General features: G+C 46.0%; 6 protein-coding genes across 7 annotated transcripts; 3 read left to right on the top strand and 3 right to left on the bottom strand.

Moving 5' to 3' along the window:
• The first annotated feature begins 642 nt into the window (after nucleotides 1-642).
• LOC100828277 (early nodulin-like protein 1) lies at nucleotides 643-1,824 on the top strand. The gene is made up of 2 exons (XM_003565593.3): nucleotides 643-1,094; nucleotides 1,190-1,824. The coding sequence occupies exons 1-2, from the start codon at nucleotides 899-901 to the stop codon at nucleotides 1,588-1,590; spliced, it is 597 nt and encodes a 198-aa protein (XP_003565641.1). The 5' UTR covers nucleotides 643-898; the 3' UTR covers nucleotides 1,591-1,824.
• A 158-nt stretch (nucleotides 1,825-1,982) lies between these two features.
• LOC100843960 lies at nucleotides 1,983-6,505 on the bottom strand. The gene is made up of 7 exons (XM_003566906.4): nucleotides 5,818-6,505; nucleotides 5,572-5,625; nucleotides 5,285-5,494; nucleotides 3,077-3,216; nucleotides 2,905-3,002; nucleotides 2,506-2,630; nucleotides 1,983-2,425 (listed from the first exon to the last, which is right to left on the bottom strand). Exons 1-7 carry the CDS (start codon nucleotides 6,319-6,321, stop codon nucleotides 2,273-2,275), a joined length of 1,284 nt encoding a protein of 427 aa, XP_003566954.1. The 5' UTR covers nucleotides 6,322-6,505; the 3' UTR covers nucleotides 1,983-2,272.
• A 1,367-nt stretch (nucleotides 6,506-7,872) lies between these two features.
• On the bottom strand, nucleotides 7,873-10,562 carry LOC100822740 (protein DELETION OF SUV3 SUPPRESSOR 1(I)). The gene is made up of 3 exons (XM_003566920.4): nucleotides 10,400-10,562; nucleotides 10,185-10,303; nucleotides 7,873-8,291 (listed from the first exon to the last, which is right to left on the bottom strand). Exons 2-3 carry the CDS (start codon nucleotides 10,276-10,278, stop codon nucleotides 8,158-8,160), a joined length of 228 nt encoding a protein of 75 aa, XP_003566968.1. The 5' UTR covers nucleotides 10,279-10,303; nucleotides 10,400-10,562; the 3' UTR covers nucleotides 7,873-8,157.
• Nucleotides 10,563-12,529: 1,967 nt separating this feature from the next.
• LOC100835833 (ubiquitin-conjugating enzyme E2 20) lies at nucleotides 12,530-13,719 on the top strand. Its single transcript, XM_003566885.4, has 3 exons — nucleotides 12,530-13,083; nucleotides 13,198-13,257; nucleotides 13,375-13,719. Exons 1-3 carry the CDS (start codon nucleotides 12,639-12,641, stop codon nucleotides 13,413-13,415), a joined length of 546 nt encoding a protein of 181 aa, XP_003566933.1. The 5' UTR covers nucleotides 12,530-12,638; the 3' UTR covers nucleotides 13,416-13,719.
• Nucleotides 13,720-14,586: 867 nt separating this feature from the next.
• On the bottom strand, nucleotides 14,587-17,325 carry LOC100827972. 2 transcript variants are annotated; one of them, XM_003565592.4, is made up of 5 exons: nucleotides 17,085-17,325; nucleotides 16,928-16,972; nucleotides 16,783-16,849; nucleotides 16,579-16,682; nucleotides 14,587-14,766 (listed from the first exon to the last, which is right to left on the bottom strand). In XM_003565592.4, the coding sequence occupies exons 2-5, from the start codon at nucleotides 16,935-16,937 to the stop codon at nucleotides 14,606-14,608; spliced, it is 342 nt and encodes a 113-aa protein (XP_003565640.1). In that variant the 5' UTR covers nucleotides 16,938-16,972; nucleotides 17,085-17,325; the 3' UTR covers nucleotides 14,587-14,605. The 2 variants fall into 2 exon arrangements, 1 of the variants encoding a protein (XP_003565640.1); XR_002962843.1 differs by lacking the exon at nucleotides 14,587-14,766 and adding an exon at nucleotides 15,250-15,540 and having other exon boundaries at nucleotides 17,085-17,323.
• Nucleotides 17,326-19,697: 2,372 nt separating this feature from the next.
• On the top strand, nucleotides 19,698-21,744 carry LOC100827662 (BSD domain-containing protein 1). Its single transcript, XM_003565591.4, has one exon. It carries the CDS (start codon nucleotides 19,851-19,853, stop codon nucleotides 21,453-21,455), a length of 1,605 nt encoding a protein of 534 aa, XP_003565639.1. The 5' UTR covers nucleotides 19,698-19,850; the 3' UTR covers nucleotides 21,456-21,744.
• The last annotated feature ends 1,353 nt before the right edge of the window (nucleotides 21,745-23,097 follow it).

Raw genomic sequence — 23,097 nt, 5'->3', positions numbered from 1 at the left:
CAAAAGACAGAACGTGATTCTTTTAACATTATATTTTCGGACAAAATCATTTAATACTTGTCTGTACGTATTAAAAGGCATTCCTGCAGGACGGTCCGACATGCATGCTAGCACTCATCATCATAAACTCCGCTCCGGGCCAAATAGTTGATTTAATAGAATTATTTTTGAGGTGTATATGTTGATAAAAAATTCTATAAACTTGATTAAACTTTTTTAAAAAGGAAGCTAGAACATCTTATGGAGTAGTTAAAAACAGAGAGCTTTTGTACTCTTAAAAGCATCTGCAATGGTTATTGAGACTCTCCGCGTCGCCGGTGGCCATTGCTTTTGCTTTCCATGTGATTTCAGTAGCCACTGTTATGGAATGAAGCATGATCTTGGTTCTACTGTATGTTTCACGTACCCAACTGTGTGGCACAAAAGACACCAGCAACAACCACCGAAAACTCACAAGAGAAAAGCAGCGACCGGTCGTGTTCCGTTCTCTCTTCTCCGTGCGGTTAAAGCCCATTAACAAGGACACGATTCGTGCCCCCGCCTTCAAATTAAAGAGCGCGCGCGGCAAACCGCCTCCCACGTCCCACCTCCTTACCTTCATCACGCACGGCCGCCCACCTCCCCACGAACCAGCGGAATTCAAAGCGTGGTCAACACGCGCGCCCCCGATCAGGGCAAATGGGGGAAGTTAAAACGGGCACGTACGATACTCGAGCCCACCCCTTCCTTCCCCTATAAAACCACACCCCTGGGTCAATTGCCTGCGGTTCTACGATCTACACGAACACACACGCCATTGCAGGCCGGAGCAAGCAATTCAAGAAGGTCTCTTGCTGCTCACCATTTCGGCTTCCTCCCTCGATCTCCTGCCGCCGACCGATTCCGAGCTCATCCAGCCATGGCGGCGCCGCTCGGCTCCTCCTCCAAGCCTTTTGCGCTCTTCGCGTTCGTCCTCGCCTTCGCCATCGCGGCGGTGCCGGCTCAGGGGCTGGTGTTCCGCGTGGGCGGGCCGCGCGGGTGGCGCGTCCCGGACGGCAACACCAGCTACGGCTGGTGGGCCATGAACAACCGCTTCCACGTCGGCGACGCGCTCTGTGAGTCCTCACTCCTCAGCCGACCGATCCTCCCCCGTTAATATCTTGCATTTCGTTGTCGGGTCCGAGTGATTTCTGTGAATTCCTGCGTGCAGACTTCAGGTACGACAAGGACTCGGTGCTGCTGGTGGACCGGGAGGACTTCGACGCCTGCAACGCCACGGAGCCCCTGGCAAAGTTCGCCGACGGCGCCACCACGGTGCCGCTCCACAGGCCGGGCTTCTTCTGCTTCATCAGCGGCGAGCCGGGACACTGCGAGGAGGGCCAGAAGCTCATCGTGCGCGTCATGGTGCACCCGCCAGCGGACCCCGCGCTCGCGCCTGGGCCTGACGCCGCGTACGCGCCCGCGCAGCCGGGCCGTGGAGACAGGCCTGGCGGCGGCCACCATGGGTCGTCACCTGGCACGTCTTCTGCCCCGGCCACGGCGGTTGCTGCCTGTGCCGGCGTCGCTCTCGCCGCGGCGGTGGCTGTTGGTCTCGCCTTGCTGCTTCAGTGATCACGCGCTTCGTCTGGTTAATAAGTCAGGTCTTGTTATTTACGTTTGATTTTCTCTGCTACCAGAGTCATGCAGCACTAATTTTTTTCTTCTTCTTCGAGGAATGTTATGCAGTAGTAGTTTATTATCATTTGATTGTGTCAGACATTAGTACTGTTATAGGATAATTCGATTCGTATTCTTATGTAATGTCGACTATTGTGTTGTGCTATTGATGCCTATGATTGTGTGTCATTCTGTCCATCAGTAGTTCGCACTACCTTCTTTTTCTGGTTTGTGGAATCCATCCGAACTCGTCCTTGTCCACAAGTGTGTAGTGTAGTACGGAGTACTCAACAGCACAACTTTAAGACTTTTACGATGGAACAGATAGAGTGAAAAAAGTTTGCTAATGGTAGAAACTGTTCTAGCCTTTGTTGAAAGGCTGTCCTGTTTACATTTGTCGTAGCTGTACGGTTTGTAGTTCTGTACTGTGGCTAGTATGTACTATCACATAAAATCCCTGCAGCAACAGATTGCGATCCGCAATCTCAACCATGTGGGGGCGCCAGGGATTCAGTTCCATATCATACTGACTGGAAAATGGCCTAGGGGCAATCAGTATGTACAAGTTCTGAAATATATACACTGCCATTTGCTTCATGCACAAAGGCAAGCAAGAATTGAGTATCTGATCTATCATCTACCACGGCTCCGAGTTTTTGGTCCAGTAGCTCGCTGTAGGTTTATGTTGGTTCCAACCATCCTCTGCTAAAATTAGACTTACTCGTGCCCTCAGATTGTTCACCGCGTCGTCCTCCAAGACCTCCAGTGGATTGCTCCTAGGTTGACCAACCTGGAAGGAAATGACGCAGGTATATGTTTAGGGATATTGCAGTTTGTAACGGTTGAGCTGCACATTCGAAAATGAATTACCGTGGAAGTTTGGTACGATGCTAAGTACTGCAGGCAATCTTCGTAGTAGCCACAGTGGTACAGAAGAGCAGCATAGTCCCTAAGCTCACAGGGATCGTGATTCAGTAGGATGAGTCTCTCGCAAGCTGCCATGATGATGTACAACATGAATGAACCTGGTTAGTGTAAAGTGAAAAAGGAAGGCAAGGATCTGTTGCTAACCTTTTATTTTTGCCAGGAAAAAGTCATGTATAAACGTTGTCAGATAAACAGACCAATATGTTTCATTAGTGTGAATTATGAATGAGGTGACTTGGAATAATCATTTAATGGAAGAGTCGAAGAATTTCAATTTCACCAGGTTTTCCTTCTATACATCTCTAAATTAGTAACAGTTAAGACGGAACAAATATGTGGTACCTGCTAAAGCACGCCTCATATCACCAAAGCGCACAGTAGTCCATACTCCACGCATCAACCTATTTTGAGCAGCTTTAGCAGCAGCCATCTCTATGGCACTGTAAACAAGTTCCATGTCACTAATCACAAGAGCAACCCTATGCTGGCCAGGTTATATATAAATAGAACAAACCTTATATTTCCATGTGACCTTGCTTGACTGTCACCTACATTACCAGGGCCATGGTGGTTTGCAGCAACAGCATTCAAAAATAAGCTACTTGACTGGTTGGACTGGAACGGCCAAAACATACCCTTCAGAGTTTGTAAAATCTGAAAAATAGATTAATCGAAGTAAGCACAAAGGTTGTTGCACTGGACGATGATCAACTGTTTTGGCCTTGCAATACCACATTTCTTTACTCTTGTGAAGATTCGAGTTCGTCGCAGTCTGTTCACCCTCACCAAGATTACCTCTTAAGTTGCTAGGAAATTACCACAATTTTCATCCATTCGATTTAGTAGAAATATGTATCACAACCTTTCAGTTAGTTGATTCGATTGACGTATGTTTGGGATAATCTTTTATTTTGCACGTTAGGACTATATGGCACAAACATTTAAACAACCGGTGCAATGCAAAAGAAACACTTCCATAGCAATACGGAAGCATTTATTTAGTAACAGGGGAAAACCCTAGCGTGATAACTGATAACTAAGATCAAGAGAAGCAGCAAACTATCTTGAGAGATAAGGAACCTTAATTATTCAATGCTCCATATCAGAGTACACAAGGCTCGACAGTACACTGACAAATGGAGTTCAAAACCCAAGCTATGGGATACAGGTCCAGATCAAAATCAATTAAGAGTTGATCATTTCGAAACATGTAAGTCTGGTCTATTACCCCAGAATCATCATTTCAAAACCATGCAAGTCACCTGTATATTGGGATACCTCATTACTCTCCAAATGTAAACTGAACTCTAGAATCATCCTTCCAAAAAACATGAGCGGTGGAATGAAAGACCCTAATTACAATAAACTATTGGCAGATGTACTGTATAATGCGTACGAAGCTGTAGGGCTGGGCTGCAAATGGGTCGCCATTAGGGTACCCTCCAACACTCTTTAGTTCTTCAAACAAATGAACTAGTTTTCCAAAAAGTGATGTGACTTTGGAATTTTAGTTCGTTTGATTGAACTAAGTAGGGTCAGAGTGTACACTAATGGTGACCATTTGCATCTCTAGCTGCGCATATGGTTACCGGTCCAGAACAGATGGTTTTTCTGGTTAACGGTTATCGGTACGGCAAGAAAATAGAAACCAAATCAGCGTTATGTTTATTCTGTAAAAACCAAGTTACCAGATGGTCAACTGAACTAACCGGGGAGCAATTGCCAGAGACGAGCCTAGCACAGATCGCTGTCCAAGTCATGCTTTTATAGAGAAAACCAGTGCTCCAACTTTCTTTAGTAGCTGACTTGGCACTACAATAACTGCTCCAATGCTGCTTCCTGCAAGCTGCGGGCTCCGAGCAGAGCAAAACACCGTATTGGGCCGACTTTTTAATAGCATGCATTCTTTCTGGCCCAATGGAAGAACCTGTTTAGGATTATTTGGTTTTTGTGAAAATAATAAGCTATCACATGTTTGATTATTTGCATCATTCCTGTGTACTGTTTTTCTTTTTATTTTATATTTTTGCGGGGATATGCACTCACTCACTCACTGAGTTGTCCCATGCCTAGATGATTAGTACTGCACCACTCAATAAGTATGTGAGTGACACTAGACGCTGGTTGTTCACTGTTGACTTGTTCAGCACAAAAGTGAGAGATGCAAAAGTAACAGGCCAACATGCAGTTGTAGAATTCGTGTCAACTTTGGTTAATATGATATTTTACAGAACCGTACCTACTTTGGTCTTTGCCGAAACCGAACCATACTGTGACCACATTTACTTAACAGTATTTACCGAATTAGATGAACATATACCGCTGTGAAGCTGAGCAAGTAGTCAACAGTGAAAGGGCCTACTGTAAAAAAATCTCTTGTTTATTTTCTTAACAAAAGACTTGACAAACAAGCAAGAACCAACAAATTTATATTATTTGCATATATAATGCCAAGAAGGAACTCAACTTAAAGCCTCATTCGGGAACCTGAAACTTATATGCTAGCAATTTAGTTGCTGAAGTCCAATGAAAAGATTTCACTTCAGTAAAGAGCAAGCTAGAAATTCTCTATTCTACGATATTTTCCCCTAAACCAATTAGAGACTATTTATCTAATGTTCAAAACTATTATGCCTGACACTTCCAAAGCTATTTGGCGGGAATAAACACATAAGGATGTTTGATAAATGAAAGATTTGGACTGAAATGGAAATAAGCTCACCTCAACCAAAAGTGACTTTGATGTCATAATAGTTGGTTCATCACACAACTTGCTTTTGTGTTTGTCATAGCCCCTGGGGAGGGTATTGACATCATGCGGAAAGGAGATCTCTACATCAAAATCTAGTAAGCCATATAACCGTAGCGTTTTCAGCATCTCTGAATATATCAATGAAAGCATTAGAGCTGATCCTGATCGGCATGTCAAAACCTGATAATTGTAGACAATAGCATTATAATGGATGAACCGAGCGTATATACAAAGCAGAGAAGTAGAGTCAATCATACCGAGTGAAGATATAGAGCCCGCGCATCGGACACTCCATTTGTTCTTCGAAACCCCTGAACAGATAATTGTAACACAGTAGCACATCAATTGACCATACATACGATTTTCCATAATTTAATCAAGAACTTGAAATTACATATACATAGACTCAGATCAAACGATACCAAAAAAAAATTCTCCAAGGCATTCATTTGGATTTATTCCAAAATGTAACACGATCATCTCAAATTGACTGTTAAAATTACCTTGTGGACGTACAGGTAGCGGTCGATGTGGTCGAAGAAGACCTCGGGAGGGGCACCAGAAGGCGGGAGGAACCCCGCGGCGAGGAATCCGGTGGAGAGGTCGTCAAGGCGCGCGATGAAGGCGTCGACGGGGAGCGGCACGGAGGAGTGGGAGACCAGCGAGTCGTCCTCAGCCGCGACGCAGAGAGCAGCCCGCGCAAGGTCGGGGCCTCGGCTGATGGCGATGCTGCACTCCGCGTTGAGCCTCGTGAGCTTCCCGACCTGCCTCGCGAACCCCTCCCTCGCCGCCCTGGCGTGCTCTGTGGCGACCCCCGCGGCGTCGAGGGAATCGTGCAGCACCATCCGCGGCAGGAGCCCTCCACGGCCGTCATCCGCGACGCCGGCGCTGGCAGAGGCCCGGAAGGCGTAGGAAGCTCTCGCCCGTCGCCTGCCTACGGGCGTGGGGGAGGAACCGGTGTGGCTGCCGAGACCGGAGGGGGAAACCCACGCCGCCGCGCAGCTCATGGCGCCCGCTGCGGCGAATGGATTTCCTCGATAACGGGAGGTAGCCTCGCGCCGTCGCGCGTTGGGAGACGGGCGTTTCCGGCGGCGAACTATGCCGTCGCAGGCGCAGCGTGCGGCGAGGAGTGTATGGTACGGCAAACAAATATCTCGGTATTTCCTTGGGGAAACCCGGGAGTCACCAACTCAACGGCCTCCGGCCTACCTCTGTCAGGCCCCTGTTAAAATTTTATCGAGATCTCAATTTTATCGGATGTCCCGGAAGGGACCGCTGGGCTTAAATTTCAAGGTAAAGAAGGTTGAATTTATGGAAACGAAATTTGAACTAGGATTATCTTTTTTTGATAAATCCAATGGCCGGACAGAGAGGGAATGCTCACCTGTTTATTATTTTGTACAGCAATTCTCACATATTGTTAATTTCGGAGGAAAGAGGAAATGTGCAATGGAAGGGAGGCTGACCTGAGGACAACTAGTGACAGCGACACCCATTGGGACTCACTTGAGAGCAGGTAATACCGTCGCCCCTTGAGTTTAGAAAGATATAACTTGATAATTGCACGAATAATCGATTGCACAGCATAGTGAATGCTCGCCCAATATCAATTTGGAAGGAGGAGAGATCAAAGATGTAAGGAAAGAATGTTTATTGGATAACAATCGGTACCGGTAACGATGATCTTTGATTATGCACAGCCACACCCGAGGTAGAGACGGCCTTTGGTGGCTTCATGATGTTTGGCAGCTAAATAAGAGCAAGGGGGGAATAGGCTTCGAAGAGGATAGAGAAGGAGAGATCTGTGAGTAAACATAGAAATTGGTGACGCGGCGGGAGGAAGAGGGAGCCGAATTACGTTATTTGCCTTTGACAAATGACAACATAACTTACCCTTCGTATCTCCATCTATTCTAGGTCTGACGGTTTCCAACAAAAGTAATTTGCTATACATTTTATAAAAAATCTGAAAAGAATGCAGAAAATAATAAATATCTAATTATGTGACTTCTGAAAGTTTTAGCTCGTTTGGGTCAACATTTCAAAAACTACGAGCTTCTAAAGTTTCAACCTAAATTTGACCAAATTTCAAAAGATTTTTCAAACTTTACAGCAAATTCTAAAATGTACTACTCCCTCCGACCCATATTAATTATCGAAATATTACGAATATTACGTGTATCTAGATGCTTTTAAACATATATACACCCGAATTTGGGCAAATTTGAGACAACTAATATGGGTCCGAGGGAGTAAATTAATCTCACTTAGATGAATATTTTGAAAACTATTTTCCCCAAAAAATAGTTTACAAAATATTTGAAAACTATGAGCTTGAGTAAGTTACATTGGGATTTGTCTGGCTTCAGAAAGATGTGATGACAGGCAACAAAGAGCTTAGGGGTGTAAGGCTAGCGGGGGGAGTATTTATTTGTACACCAGATCATACAAAGATGGCGTTTTATGCAAGATCATTTCTAATTCTAACTGCACAATTTAGTGAGCTTGTTTGGGACAAGTTGTGTTTTGAAACTGGGGTAAATTTCAGCTTGTGAATATCATCCAATTGGACCAATTCTCGTTGTCATATCACAAGGCACAGCCGATAAAGAGAATTCTACCAGCGTCACCAAATGTTCCACATTGGATTGAAAGGAGCATATCCAAGTTCAATAGCTGGCCGATCTTACGGGTACGCCATACACAAACTGTATATCCATGCAAACTTCCGAATAGTACTACGCCATGCACAAACTGCCACTGTTCCACAAATTAGACTGCTTGCAGACGCACACAGTGCCTAAACGAAGATAGCAACAGTTTGGCATTGCTAGGGAAGTAGTTCAGCTCTTCTGAGCACTGCCTTCCTCCAGCTCTTTCCTCAGCTGCAGCGAGAAATCATCGTTCACATCGTCATCGTCCCAATCGTCCTCCCATTGCTGGACCACTTCATTGCCGTCTTCTTTGTCATCCCATTCTGTGAATCACAAGAAAGACGAAGCTAGGTGTGAGTGCAAGCTTTCATATGTATAACAGCAAATTTGGTTCAGCAGATACACAGTTTCACCTCTAGGAATACAAGATTCAACACACATAAATAGACTTTACTAAATTACTTCAGAACAGTATGAAAAAGAAGTCAACATACTCTTCTGCAGCAGAGGTAAAAAGGATTCCTATGCAACGAAGCATGTGCAACAACAAAGCAGCACACACTCACAGCAGTCCATATATCACAAACCAAAAAGATATACAATAGATAACAAATTGAACAAAAAGGTACATCTCCCTGAAAAGTAGCAACCAGCTTCTAATACTCCCTCCGATCCATATTAATTGTCTCAAATTTGACCAAATATGGATGTATCTATGCCTAAAAAACGTCTAGATACATGTAATTTTGACAATTAATATGGATCGGAGGGAGTAAAATGGTTTGGGCTATTAAGTTGTCATCTCAATAAGCTATGCAAACAATCAAATTAGGGTTCTAGCAACATTCAGAAGTTTATCATATCCTGTGTATTTAGCAGTGATGGAACATGAAGTGTATAACCAAAATCATATATGTCATGATGGTTACACACTTACACTATGATATTTTTTAGTTCTTTTCTGTCAGACAAGTGTACTATATATAGCAGCATAATCACAAAGTCGACAAGTCACCACTGGATCACCACTGGATATTTCACCTCCAGACAAAGGATCAATGCAATTTTTCCAAGTCAACAAGTCGCCATCGGAATGGCTAGGTGACTAGTCTAACCAGTCAGGGGAAGGCAGGCATAGATGAGATTTTGAAGTTATAGATGGTGCATGTTTACGGGTGTTCGTAGTGGGCATAACACATGTAAGAATACTTTAAGTGGCAAAAATATTCATAGCTAACATAAATCTCCTGGGCTAAGGTTTTCTGCTTCTGACACACTCTTCTATCCTTGACTTGATGCGGTGCTCTGCTTTTGGAATTCACCTCCTCTAGACTGGAAGAGAGTAACTTGTCGATGTCCTGACAGTGGGCCATAGCACACCAAGTCAGGCAACTTTAAGATCCTAGCCAACTACTAGTCAGAGCAAGCCAGCAGCTATAGCAACTCACTCGATTTGCTCTGCTGCTAGGTGTGTGGCTGCACCATGATGGCTAATCATGAGTTTATTTTCCAATATATGTTCAAGCTTCAGGGTTTGTGTCATTCTAATGGTGCAGTTCTCTTCATGTTAACAGTGAAGAAACAGGAAGTGAAGATTGTTATTCCCAATGGAGAAAATTAGTTCCAACATGCAATTTCAAGGAGATATATTTTGTGTTTTCCTTAAGCTACATCCCAACACTTGGGGTCTCATTGTCTCAAACAACTACAAGCCCAACTGCAGATAAACATAGTTTCATGTGCCTAATATTTTTCCCTAAAAGAAGCAATCATGCCAAGAAGTGGACGCTCATAAATACACACCACTATTAAAGCACCGGTTTCATGCTAAACTAAACGGGACATATACATGTATCTATCAAAACCAGCTAGCTATTTACATATTACAACAAGCGCGAGGGGAGTTACCCAGGAACAGCAGTGGAGACCATAACTAAGTCAGGTCACTGAGAGCACTACCTGACGTCACGACCTACCTAATGCCCTGTAAAATCGATACCAGTGTCTGTACTTTGCCTTAATTTCACGCAAATCTCTTCCATAACGAATCTCAAAGGAAGTGTGACATGGTACAGGTTCCGAATCAACCCAAACCTAGTCGCCCAAATCGGCCTCCCGGCGCAAACAAGCTACGGCGAATCGATCTCGTTAGCCTAGCCTAAATATAGCAACATGGTAGTAACGAGAGGGGGGCAGCGGAGAGCGCGTGGACATACCTTGGTCGATCTCGAACTCCTCGAACTCGTCGTCGTCCTCGAGGAGGTCCATCTTGGCCGCCTCAGCTTTCGCGTCCGCCGGGGCCGCCGCCATCAGCGCTGGTGCTGGTGTCTAGTACCTGCGACGCGGCCGAGCAGATCAGAGGGTGAGTACAGAGATCCGGATTGGAGATTTTGGGGTGGAAAGGAGGGAGAAGGATCTGGACGCCACCGACCTGATTCGCGTCGCGTACTCGCGTGTGGTTGGAGAAACCCTAGGGGCGATTGCTCGTTCGGGACAGAGACGATGGTTCGTGGCAGACCAATGGGGTCGTAGACTCGGGGTTAGTAAAGCGGTGCCGTCGATTCGGGGCAGTTCGAGCCGTGTTTGTTTCTTTTCAGTACGGAACGGGGTCACCCACCAACACATTTTTTGGCCATCTGATTTTCCAAAATATCTGAAAGTCGTGGAAAAGAGGACTGCTATACCTGCGAACATTTACATATCCCTCCAATCACTAACAAGCGTCTTGAATTTTAATGCATCGATGGGAGTACGATTTTGTTACGACAAAGAATGTAGCATTTAGTGGACAGCATAAGTTGGCTGGGTTTTTATCAACAATTACAGTAAGAAAAAACTAATCGTAATTTGTCGTAACAAACCGATCGTATGCAAAAGGACGTGTTTCACTCTATAACAGGTGATTTCCTAAAATTTAAGGGACAAAATGTGACTATACCTGACAAGAGTTTGTAAAAGGAAATATTTATGTGTTTGTCTTAAGATTGGACAATTTCTCATTTTTCCATGATGCAATATAGCGGTATCCTGACAATAAATTTAAATATCACAATAGTTTTGTAGCAAAAGGAAAACACCGATGGTGTAGCATGATTTTTATTCATATAACAACTTAAAGAACTACAGTTTTTTTGTAAAAATAAATTATAAATATGCAATTTAGACCGAGATAAAGTACATTGTTGAGTCATTGATAAGACTTTGCCGTTGACTTTATGGAATGCCAAATCTATACCATGAAAATAGATTGTTATGGTTTGAGTTTGGACCCACGGCCTTCATGGTGTTCGGTTTCCTACGGGGAAGCCAAACCGATAGCTTTGATGGTTCACCTCCAGTTATATTTTGTGAGTGATTCATCGTTCGTCCCTTTATCTCCACCGGTGAATAGTGTATGATCTGCGTTGTGTCTAACTCTGTTCGTTGCTTCTTTTGGCTAATAAAACATATGACTAAACATTAAACAATAATATCTAACCTTTTGTCATCCATCTTTATTGACAAGTTATTTATATGACTACCATTGCTAGCTTGTTTCCAATAGAAGTTTCAGCTCTCTTATTCTCGATCAAAGTGCCACATCTTGACCTTCGACAGGCAAGAACTCACTATCTCCTTATATTTGTCTCCCCTATAATCTCCTTTGCTATGCACACTATTTTGTGAGGTTAATTATTTTTTCTCGAAATGATTTGCAATTGGTATGGGAACTTCATAAAATTTATATATTACTAAGAACATCCTCAACACCATAGAGAAAGACGAATCGTGATGGCAAAGTCGTCATTCTTGTGGTTGATGGAGGCTTTGCATCAAGGAGAAAATGAGCAATTGATTGATCCAAAGCCGAAGCATGTTCTTACAGACCATGATTAATAGAATATGACGAAGAGGAATGGAGGTCACTTGTCAACTAATCACCTAGAGCCATCTCCTGGGATGCTTGAGAGTGGAGCTGAAAGCCCAGCCTTTTAGTTTGTTCAGGATCTATTCCAAACAAGTTAGCATCGACGTTTAACTTGGAGCATAGGTGAATCACGGGTGCGTTTTTAGTTGTGTTCTGCATTGGTGTACAGTGTACTGTGATGGAGTATTGAAGTGGGCGACGCTTATATGTGCATTTGTGTTTTTCTCTTTTAAACGTCCACATAGGCGATGTTGCATCGGATATTGGCGACAAACCTCGCTTACTGTAATGCCCCACAACGACTGAAGATAAACATCATGGTACACCGTCCTAGCTATGATGTTTACTCAAGAGGTCAAATCTGCACCAATTTTCAGTATGATTGCTGGCACCGCATGTTCCGAGACGCACGTACGGCGTAGCAGTACTACGTGACGTGACCAACTGCAGAGCAGACAGGGCAGTCAGTCAAGTCTGCGTGTGACACCGGCACCGCCGGCCCAAACTAGCCGTTGGAGCCAGCCTCACCGGAAAGCTGTCGCGAGTAATTGCTGCACGCAACGGGCATCAGAAACAGCTAGCGCCGCCCCCAACGGTCACTAGACGCGAATCCCACCAATCCCCATCCCCCCTTTATATCATCTCCCCCCCGCATCTCTCCCAATTCCCCAATTCTCCAAACCCTCTCTCCCTCTCCATCCTCCGGCGGGCGGCGGCTCTCCTCCTCGATCCATCCATCCATCCATCAATCGGGCACGAAGCGATGGCGAGGGGCGAGAACAGCGAGTCGCACGGCAGCGGCAACGTCCCGGCGGCGGCGCCCGCGGCGGTCGGGAAGCAGGCCCCGGCGGCGGCGCGGGGCGCGGACGGGCAGTCGGTGGTGCGGCGGCTGCAGTCGGAGCTGATGGCGCTGATGATGGGCGGGGACCCCGGGGTGTCGGCGTTCCCGGAAGGGGACAACATCTTCCAGTGGGTCGGCACCATCGACGGCTCCGCCGCCACCGCCTACGAGGGCACCTCCTACCGCCTCGCGCTCTCCTTCCCCAGCGACTACCCTTACAAGCCGCCCAAGGTCAAGTTCGAAACGCCTTGCTTCCACCCCAACGTCGACACCCACGGCAACATCTGCCTCGACATCCTCCAGGACAAATGGTCCTCCGCCTACGACGTCCGCACCATCCTCCTCTCCATCCAGAGCCTGCTCGGAGGTACTGCTTCCTCTTCCCTCTCTCTTGTGCCATCAGATCTGCTTGCACTTCTTCTCTTCTTTTTATGTGCGTGGTTGATCTGATACGTGATTCTGATTCATTCTTGGAACGCAGAGCCGAACAACGACTCGCCGCTCAACACGCAGGCGGCCGCGCTTTGGGCCAACCAAGAAGGTAAAACACGCTGCTCTCCTCTCTGCCAACAACGGCACCCCTGGGCCTTCCCGATTAACCAACCGATCATTCGTGGTTCTGAATTTGCTTGCTCCGTCCTCGTTTTTGTGTGTGCAGAATTTAGGAAGATGGTGGAGAAGCTCTACAAGCCAGCGTAGAGGAAGTGGGGAAGGCGGCGGGGTAACGGATCCGCGAAGGGTTTGGCTTGAATCGGTTCCTTCGATCTGCTCCCCGATCTGGTGTTCGATATTGTCAACTGTTAGATACTTGGCCTGTACTTGCTTCGAGTTTTGTTTGCCCGACTGTTTCGCTTTCGCGTGCTGTTATCCCGATGTAACTTATGGTGTCTGCTGCCATCGCTGAGATGGGCATACTTTACTCAATTCAAGTTCTGGAACGAGGTGTTCGATTAAGATATGATTCAAAAGAATATACTGTAGGCAATATCAAAAAGTTACAGCACCCATTTTCTGTCTGAACCGGCTTTTGTTTGAACGAGAAGCCTCTAGAAAAACGTGGCTAAAAATTATTTCAATCTAATCGTGGCTAAAAATGATTTTCACAATTTCAGTAAAAAGCGTGGCTAAAACCGTGAAGGCTTTTTCAAATTGAGAACAACAAGCAAAGGGAGCTAACATGAACAACAAGCCCTCTTGTGTGTAGGAACGAACAATGCCGGCAGTCGAGGGAGGGATTGGGAGGAGACAGGAGATGACACACGAGAGGCGAATAGAGTATTGTTTGAGAGAGGCGGCACTAAAACCTTGTATGTAGGAACGAACACCACGGAGAAAATCAAAACAAAGAGAAATGCAAGTGAATGCTGATTGCCTCAGGGTGTCTCCTGCTCGGCGTCGAGTATGGTTGGGTTGCTGGTTCGCGATCCATCGAAGCCTGCATTTCTCCAGCTAGCTGATTCAGCCGTGGTGGCAGAGGTGTAAACTGTTGGTTCATATTGGACGTGGACTTCACGCCATCTATTTCCCGCTTAATTTCTTATGCTTCGATGTAAACAGGTTTCATATTTTAAATTCAAAACTAGCCACCCGCGAGCAGGACATGTTTCAGATTTTAATGTGTTAATGTTCTTGAATGAAAAAAGAGCAGGTCTAGATGCACGGATTAAACCTTAAGAAAATAACATATGTCTACATCAAAATCTCAAAGACATATATTACATGAAAACTCTGCGGTGCAACTCAAGTACTAGTACCGGTCTGTAGACATATTTAGAACATGATCAAAGAATTGGATAGGCCTCTTGAACATCAATACAAGCTTTAATTTGGACTGATTGCACACAATAAGGATTGGCCTGATCGGCTCCCGCGTGGCCATTTTCTTTACACTACTTTACATGAGAAATCATGGATGTTCTCAAAAACAAAACATGGATCGATTCAAGCAGGTTAAGGCCATGACACGTGAACAATACTAATCTAAAAACATGTTTCGAATTATCAAAGGCTGGCCTATGAATGAGAATGACAGTACGTGACGTCTCCTTTTCTGCATGAAATAAAAACGTAAATAAACTGCATGCAAACAGAACAAACGTAAATAAACTGCAGCTAAATCAACTGGGTCAACGCCAAAAGATAAGGAAGATAGAAATAGATATGTCGGCAATCTACAAAGTATATGTACTTTTACAAGGACTGATGTGCCTCGTAAGTTGGGTGTTATTACTACACTTTGCCATACCTTTAAGTTTAACGAGGTCTAAAATAACCGTGAATTACATTACCTCGTTAAGGCTTAGGCAGTTGTATGTTTGCAGGATAATAATAAAGCACTGGAAAACATACCGTAGCTCAGTAAGCACTTAATGATCATTAGAACTAAAGACAACGTGAAGCATATTTTGGAACACAGTAGAGAGTCATACAGATATGAGATCAGTACGAGCAGAGGTACTATTTTGACACCATCAGCCCTCCGAGCACCACATGAAGGAACTAGAAACATAACTGCTGGTAGTTCGTTGTCAGATTTTTACTTGCACATAACCATTTTATTATAATCCTACATTTTCAGAGATATAATCACAGAATTAAGTAACTGATTCAAGGTTGCCATACAAGAAGTAACATAACCAGTACTTGTGCTTAGAGTAACTCCAACAAGGCCCTCATCCCACCCATCATAGTCAAATATGAGGAGAAACTCTCAAAAAACATCTCCAACAAGCTCCTCATCTCACCCTTCAATCCTCATTTCTGTCCACCCCTCATATCAACCACTTCACCTGTCATGGGCGTACATCCCTATAGGGGCACAGCCCTAGGTATCCAAATAAGGGACAATATCCCATTAGCGTCTCCTAAATTAGTTAGGCACGAGATAAGATAGGAATATTGAGATATGATTTGTTAGGAAAGTAGAGGTATGGTTTGTTAGGAAAATAGAGATTAGTTTCTTGGATGTCAAGTCGAGTCTTCCCTATATAAAGGGCCCCCTGTAATCGTTATGAGGCAAGCAAGAATAAATCAATCTAGTTATACCTCCTCCCTGCCCTTGAGGTGCGGCTGCCTTTAATGGCGCCGTCGCGCCTCTTGGGTCCAGGGTCACCTCGTACAGGCCCTAAAGCCATTATCCCCCATGTCGTGAACCTAGTTCATGACATCACCCCTCGTATCTAGGGGCAAGCTGAGGGTTCCCCATCCTTGACACTGGCCATGATTAAGCACTCATCCATTAAATTTGGTGCTAATCCATGAAAGGGATTTGGGGTGTTTTAATGTTATAATTGTTTTTTAATCAACAATAATTACTGCTAATCATAGGTGTGTGCTAATCCATGCTAATTTAGTGCTGATTGTTTTGTATAATTAGGTTTTATTTTACTTGTAGTTACTAACTGTGATGTTGGTTGGTGTTTTGGAGGTGGGTCAGTATCATTAGCATGCTTAACTGTATTACAAATATGTTGTTAATTACTATATATTACTAAAAGTGAAGAAAAAAAAAGTTGTAGGGGAGGGATGAGATATGAAGAGTTCTCATTTTTAGGGAGACCCCTCATGAGGATATCTTTTTGGTGAAATATGAGGGCTTTGGTGGAGATGCTCTTAGACCATTCAAATACTTGGGTATTTGAGTTGCCTCTAATTCTGATACAAAATAAGATAAATGTTGATCTAACAGGATGTTAGTTACTACATAGCCATGGCCAGTCACGAGTACCACTCTCACCTGTACCAGTCTCACAAATGCGTGATTTACGCAGGCACAACATCGATGTCTATTTTCTAAAATTCAAGCATTAACATGACCAAATGATAAAGGGAGGAGGACTGGAAATTACACAAGGAAGCTTACCCTTCCTAGTCTCATCGACTAAAAGTGTTTGGGTCTCTGCAAGCTGCTGCTCCCTATCCACTAAAAGTATCCGCGTCTCCGCGAGCTGCTTCTCTTTGTTGATCCTGGCATCGACAAATCAACAAGCAACGTCGCAGGCGCCATTCCCCCAAAAATAACATGGAAACCCAAATCAGCATGCACGACACAAGCATACGATCTTACAGCTCGTCACGGAGGCGGTCGTTCTCGTCCCGGAGGTTCTGGACCTCGCCTGCCATCTTCTTCAGCTCTGCATCAGGCAAATCGCAAAATCTAAATAAATAAAAAACATCTCCAGCCGAAAAAGATGGAATCCCCTTTGTTTTACCTTCCAACATCTCGAGATCCAATCGTCGTCGAGCAGCTTCCGCTTCTGAACGCAACGAACCGGCGGCGCAAAAGAAGAAGAAATTTGATAAGGAAGCGATGGATAGATCCAGAACCACGACTAGGGTAGAGAAGACGGAGGGGTTAGGGGGCGGTACCTTGAGGCCGGTGTACTTTTTGTGGAGCTTGACGTTGAGGTTCTCCATCCGCGCGTGAGAGGATTCCTGAAGCTTCCGGAGGCAGGAGAAGAGGGGGCGGCGAGATGCGGAGGAGAGGAGGCGGAGGTTGCGGGGGAGAGAATTTTTGGGGAAATTTTGAAACCCGCGGGCTCTTGTGGTTTCTTCCGGTCGAAGTGTTTTACTCCCGTATTCAGGAAATCATGAATTGCACGTTGGTTTTCCCTGCATTATGCTGCCACAGTGCCACTGATCTCTGGATTCGTCCAATTCCGACAACATCTATAAATGGGTGCGAGCCCGTTTGTATATCAGTCTAGACCTGAGCAGGTTGATCGAAGAGCAACTCTGCAGTTACGGAACCCGAGCGATTCAAACTCGCTTTTCGGTTTTTGGCCGAAAAATAAGCCAGACTAACAGTGGAAAACGGCCTAAGAACCGAAAACCTAATTCGGGTCACCGAATCCCTTCGTTTCTGCGCACTATATGTAGCGTTCCGAGAGGGCTTTTCGGATCCAACTCCGAACTCCTCTCTGTCGCAATCCAGCCGCCTCCGCCGCCACCGCCACCCACTCCATTTCCGGCTAGCCTCCCTTCAAAATGCGCCCCCCAATCTCCTCCACCGCTCACTGAGCACGTTTGTCCATCCCTTCTTGCGGCCACGAAAACCTTAGCGGAGGCTGGCTCACCGTTGCCGAGGAAAAAGCCCGGCGCCGCCAGTCAGAGGGTGCCCGCAAGCAGGGAGCCCACAAGTGGGGGAAGTGGGCCTTCTCGCGGCCGAGCTCCACCGCCGCTACAACGCCATCAGGGAGGGGAGCTCGAGCGGTGTCCACCCCACGCCGGCGAGGGAGTGGCTCGCCACGGAGGAGAGGATGCTGGCGGCGGCCTACACGCCTTCGGTGAGGGCAGCTCCCCGGTCATCATCCTCTCGGATAATGAGGAGTAAGCATTCCGGCGAGGGAACCGAAAGCCAGCGGGGCCAGCAAGGAGATTTTGTTTTTGGGTGCTTGCTCCTCAATTTAGCTAACTTTTGGTAAATGCGAACTAGTAGATGTAGTGGAACTACGTATGTGGACGAATGATGAACTGCCATGATCTGCGATGATGGAATGCGAAGAACCAACCCCCTATTTATATGAATTTTGCGCGAATTTTCGAATTTGTCTTTTGTTCAGCTTTGGTTCTCAATATCTGTTCTGCCAGAAGACAACCGGTACCAAATTCTAGAATTCAGTTGATCCGAACTCGGTTAGTTCGGATCGCTCGAGTTCGGTAACTTCTAGGGTTGTTCTAGACCCCTCACTCTCTACTCGGACATAGCCATTTGCTAACATCGCCAAACATCGGTCTTGTTATGAAACATGTATTAGAAATACATGTGTCCTAGAGCAATGATTCAAACCGCAACAAATTCCCCATGATTGGTCGTGAGTTCCAGGGTATTAGGGGTTAGATAACAGAATTGGGGGAAATGTCTGGTTCGATTTCTTTGGGGATTCTCGTCGAACATTGTTTGGATTGGATGTATGACTCGGATTATTGTGTTGATCACGAGGAGCAGAAAGATGTCCACTGCCGCCATAGGACGTCTGTCCATCGACACGTGGCATCCACCAACGAAGACACGATAATAGGTACTAGGGTTCTCATACCCAGTGAGTACGTTGTTATACTTTACTAGCAGCAGCAGTAGTGTTTGTTTGATTTATGAAAGATATATGCAGAACACTGAAAGGACATTAAAGAAAATTTAGAAATAGTACATCAAAAGGACGAAGCACAAAACGCACCGAAGTAGCCGGGAATAAAAAAGTAGTTGGAGAACACTAAGATGCATCTTGATCTTCATTGACACTACAACGAAGCAAAATTGAAGACAGATAAAGCCATCGGCGATGTCCAACCGCCGCCGTCGATGACGACCTGAGTCGCCATCCGTTTGAGAGTGCGGGGCTGAGGGGGTTGGACCAACCTAATCAGATCTAGATCACACCGGTTCTCCACGTCGGATCTCTCGGGTGGGACCCCATGTCAGATTTGCTGCCAAAACGTGGTGAATCGATGATCAGTCGTTGGTATCCATAGAAACAGTGGTTATGAAACATGTATTAGAAAATTAGCTTATTTGGTGGTTTTGAATAATTTACTCTATCTTTTATTTTATTTTTGAAGTCATTTGAATTCATACGTTTTCAGAAAAAATAATCTAACTTGGTATGCAGTTTTTTTAAGAAATGCAGCAGCTTCTTATGCATATTACTTAGTATGTTACAAGTTCAATAAAACTGGACAATAACATATTCAGCGTACGTCTATTTTACGTTTGAACCGTAACGATTTGGTAATCTCATTGTTTTTTCTTGAATTATAGACTGCTGCATGACATGCTTATTGCACTTGTTCCGGACTCTAGTGGATCCAGACCCTGCAGGTAGGCACAGCTCCACAAAGAAAAACCCCAATGTGGCAAATGGAGTCCACCTGGCCCTGAATCGCAGCCCACCGAACAGTCTGCTAATGATCAGTTACGTTAGCTACAAGTCACTGAGGATGGGCTCCACAGTACATGGACCCAGTGCTCATAGTAAGAGCGAAGAGTTCTGGTTAAATCACATCACAAGGGGAGAAAACAACGAACGGTCGCCGACGGCAAGGCCTCCAAATCTATCTCCCGACGCCACCGCCTCCAAATCCAGCCTCGAGAGTCCAGATCCAAATCCAAACCCTAGTCTGCAGGCACGGGCACCCATGGATAATTTCTTCAACTCCGTGTTCGCTGCCGCCGCCGCCGGCGAGGAAGAGGAAGAGGAGCGTGAGGGCGAGGAAGAACAGGCGGCGTCGGCGGCAGAGAGGGACGGAGGAGGCGATTTCGGTGGCGGGTGGAGCTTCGGTGGTCTGATCAAGACGTTCGCCGACGAGATGGAGGCGCAGAGGGGAGATCACGAAGAGGGCGAGCAAGAAGCGGCAGCGGCGGCGGTGGAGGCGGAGGAGGAGGGCGGCGGCTCCGGCGGCGGGTGGAGTTTCGGTGGGCTGATCAAGACACTCGCGGAGGAGTTGCCTCAGCGGGAAGAGGAGGAGGCCGTGGAGGAGGAGGAGGAGGAGGAGCGTGAGCAAGAAACCGAGGCGGCGGCGGCGGAGGAGGATTTGGGGGAGGGGGATTTTTCCGGCGGCGGGTGGAGCTTCGGGGGATTGATGAAGACGTTCGCGTCTCGGTCGGAGTCGGTGCTCGAGGGCTACCGCCGCGACCTCCAGGACCTCGGCACCGGCCTCCGGCTCGAGACCACGGTCCTTCGCCAGGCCGCTGTGCGGGCCGCCGCGGCGCTCCCCGGCGCGCTCGAGGCCGGTGCTTCCGTCGCTTCCGACAGACTTGAGTCCGTCGGCCAGGCTGTTGATGACCTTGGGGCCGCCGCTGCCGGCCTCCTCTCCCACGCCAACGAGGCGCTCCGATCCGTTGATGCCGAGGGTGAAGAAGGGGATGGGGACCGCTCTTCCCAACCCTCTGACTCTGCCTCCGGTGCCTCTTGGCGTTCGTCCCTTCCGTCGAAGAAGTACACCCGTTTTGAGGCGCAGGTTCTGGCGCTCCGTGCCGACCCTACCACATTCACCGAGGAGCCTGAGGATGCCGAAGGATTCACCAGGTGGCAAGAGGCATTCAACCTGGATGAGAGAAAAGAGGAGATCGATGGGGTGCTCAGGGAGAGCCCTGGGCTGGAGAGCTTCGTGGAAAGGCTTGTGCCCTCAGTGGTAGCCTATGATACCTTCTGGTGCAGGTATTTCTTTGCCGTTGACAAGCTCAGGCAGGCAGAGGATGTTCGTACAAAACTGGTTAGCAGGGCCATGTCGAAGGAGGATGAGGAAGAGCTTAGCTGGGAGGTTGATGATGAGGAGGAGGATAGTAATGGTGATCGCAAAGAAGACGCGGACACCACAGTAGATAAGAAAGAGGAGCAAATTGATCAGCCTGTTAGCCATGAAGCAAAAGGTCATGGAAAACAAACAGCAGTGGATGGAGAAATTGTGGTTGAAGATAAGGAGACACCTTTGGCAGCTAGAAATGATGATAGTGGTGAACACAATGGTGAGGCATTGATACCAACGCCAAGCAGTGTCACAGGTCGGGAAGAGAAGACTGAACCCAGTGACTCATCTAAGGAGAGTGATCTTTCAGTGGTGTCTCAGCCATCAATGCTGGAGGAAGATATCAGCTGGGAGGAGATTGAGGATGTAGGCGATCAAGATGAGAAGAAAGGGGCGAGCCCACGGTCAAGCTCTACTAGCAAGGCGGAAGATATCCGAAAACGGCTGAATTCTGTTGAAGATGATGAGGAGCTGAGTTGGGATGTCGATGAGTAAGAAGAATACTGGGACATCCGCCAATTGAGTGATCTGAAAGCATTGACTAAAAGTTGGTTAGCACTTACCAGTTACCACCATTTTCGCATCCTTGGTCTCAAATGGATTTTTATGGATATATTGAATACTATCTCTTTGGATTTTGTTGACATACAATGTGAATATTGTGTTGGTGCGCTGGCAATTCAATTTCTACGGGGCTGTATTTTGATCACTCTCACTGTATGATTCTTGATAGAATGGTAGTTTTCTTCTGCTAATGATTGGTAAATTGTTTGCAGTTAGTGTTCATATTTATTTCTAATTCAGTTTGTACTATATTTTGATTTGAATATGATGAAGTTGCATCTAAATCATGAAGCCACTGATCCATTTCCTGCGACCACAGTTCACCAAGCATGCGATTGTTAAAGGTTGTTACTATATTCAGGTACTGTTTACTGAAGGTAACTAACTGGAGTTCATAGTTTGTCCTCCAGGGCCTGTCTCAACTTTTCCAGAGCTTGATGGCCTTTACGAATATGGTTCGTAAAAGCGACATTTTCACTGAAAGTTATCATAGTATCTCGTTTGTGCAGCAGGAGCTGTTTTCATCTCTGCACTTTGTCTTTGTGATAGCTGTTACTAGTTGATGGCTTGTGGAAAAAGGTGACCGAGGAAGAGTTGCTCTCTATGAAGTCAAACATGACAATTTTGTTGTACTATTGGCTAGTTTAATTCTCCCCTCGGCTGCACACCCATTTTCATCTGCAGACGAGCAAATTATAGCATTTTGCTGGGGTTGGGTTGAAAACCCTGCTTTCTCAATTCAGTACTTCAGTGTTTGTGAAGATTTTTGTTGCTGTCACTAACTCCTCTTTTGCGCCATGTATGTGCAGCACATGGCCTAGCACGGCCTAGCACTTTTAAAACAATAATATCAAATATTATTACAAATGAAAATATGTTTTCAGTGTATTGGTTTAGCACAGTACTCCATACATTGTGAAATGGAGTGGGTACTTCAAAGAGATCAGGACAGAAGATATGAGAAAGAACGAACAAACAAGTTTGCCACCCACACTAGCAGAACTTGCCGCAAAGCCAATCACACTAGGAGAACGGAGCTGAGAGTACGTCCTTGATCGTGCTTTCTGGTACACAGATGCCTGACGTATCCAATTCCCATCTACATCTAAGCTATCGAACCACTACATACACCCATCCGTTTCCAACATTACGATCCTCGATTCAATTGAAGGTTGTGCCATACGATGCGAGAAGCCGAGAACAAGCCACTTTATATCCACGGGCCAGGTCCTGCCATACAATGTGAGGACAAGCCAGTTTATATATCCACCACGGGCCAGGTTTGATGCCGTTTCGGAACTAAAGGATTGAATTTGTTTGCTGTTGGGAGCATCTAAGGCTGGAAATCTTGGCCGAGACTGCACGTGCTAGGACATCGATCGAGTGCAACTGGTTGGCACGTTCTACAGCCTAAAATTGCACAGTACAGCTTCAGTTCTGGAAATGTCCAATTGGCAAGATTGAAGGGATTCTAGCTGGGTTTCCAGTACTGCTGGCTGGTTGGATTGATTAATGGCATGCCCTTCTTTCATGTTTCTTCGCCTACTTCGTAACTTTCACCTACATGATCGAT

Source organism: Brachypodium distachyon, chromosome 2 (assembly GCF_000005505.3).
Source record: "Brachypodium distachyon strain Bd21 chromosome 2, Brachypodium_distachyon_v3.0, whole genome shotgun sequence".
In the NCBI taxonomy this organism is placed as follows: domain Eukaryota; kingdom Viridiplantae; phylum Streptophyta; class Magnoliopsida; order Poales; family Poaceae; genus Brachypodium; species Brachypodium distachyon.
The sequence above is the reverse complement of the archived record's forward strand: the minus strand, read 5'-3'. Positions and strand labels throughout refer to the sequence as shown.

What these genes read in the sequence shown, in the direction of transcription:
- LOC100828277 (XM_003565593.3), top strand. Translation starts at nt 899, where the DNA reads ATGGCGGCGCCGCTCGGCTCCTCCTCCAAGCCTTTTGCGCTCTTCGCG. An exon ending in CCACGTCGGCGACGCGCTCT is followed by an intron (nt 1,095 to 1,189) that starts GTGAGTCCTCAC and finishes TCCTGCGTGCAG; the next exon opens with ACTTCAGGTACGACAAGGAC.
- LOC100843960 (XM_003566906.4), bottom strand. Translation starts at nt 6,321, where the DNA reads ATGAGCTGCGCGGCGGCGTGGGTTTCCCCCTCCGGTCTCGGCAGCCAC. An exon ending in GGGCTCTATATCTTCACTCG is followed by an intron (nt 5,495 to 5,571) that starts GTATGATTGACT and finishes TACAATTATCAG; the next exon opens with GTTTTGACATGCCGATCAGG. An exon ending in CATCGTACCAAACTTCCACG is followed by an intron (nt 2,426 to 2,505) that starts GTAATTCATTTT and finishes ATTTCCTTCCAG; the next exon opens with GTTGGTCAACCTAGGAGCAA.
- LOC100822740 (XM_003566920.4), bottom strand. Translation starts at nt 10,278, where the DNA reads ATGGCGGCGGCCCCGGCGGACGCGAAAGCTGAGGCGGCCAAGATGGAC. An exon ending in GGAGTTCGAGATCGACCAAG is followed by an intron (nt 8,292 to 10,184) that starts GTATGTCCACGC and finishes TGTGATTCACAG; the next exon opens with AATGGGATGACAAAGAAGAC.
- LOC100835833 (XM_003566885.4), top strand. Translation starts at nt 12,639, where the DNA reads ATGGCGAGGGGCGAGAACAGCGAGTCGCACGGCAGCGGCAACGTCCCG. An exon ending in CATCCAGAGCCTGCTCGGAG is followed by an intron (nt 13,084 to 13,197) that starts GTACTGCTTCCT and finishes CTTGGAACGCAG; the next exon opens with AGCCGAACAACGACTCGCCG. An exon ending in GCTTTGGGCCAACCAAGAAG is followed by an intron (nt 13,258 to 13,374) that starts GTAAAACACGCT and finishes TTGTGTGTGCAG; the next exon opens with AATTTAGGAAGATGGTGGAG.
- LOC100827972 (XM_003565592.4), bottom strand. An exon ending in GACCGCCTCCGTGACGAGCT is followed by an intron (nt 16,683 to 16,782) that starts GTAAGATCGTAT and finishes TGTCGATGCCAG; the next exon opens with GATCAACAAAGAGAAGCAGC. An exon ending in AGTCGATGAGACTAGGAAGG is followed by an intron (nt 14,767 to 16,578) that starts GTAAGCTTCCTT and finishes TATTTCATGCAG; the next exon opens with AAAAGGAGACGTCACGTACT.
- LOC100827662 (XM_003565591.4), top strand. Translation starts at nt 19,851, where the DNA reads ATGGATAATTTCTTCAACTCCGTGTTCGCTGCCGCCGCCGCCGGCGAG.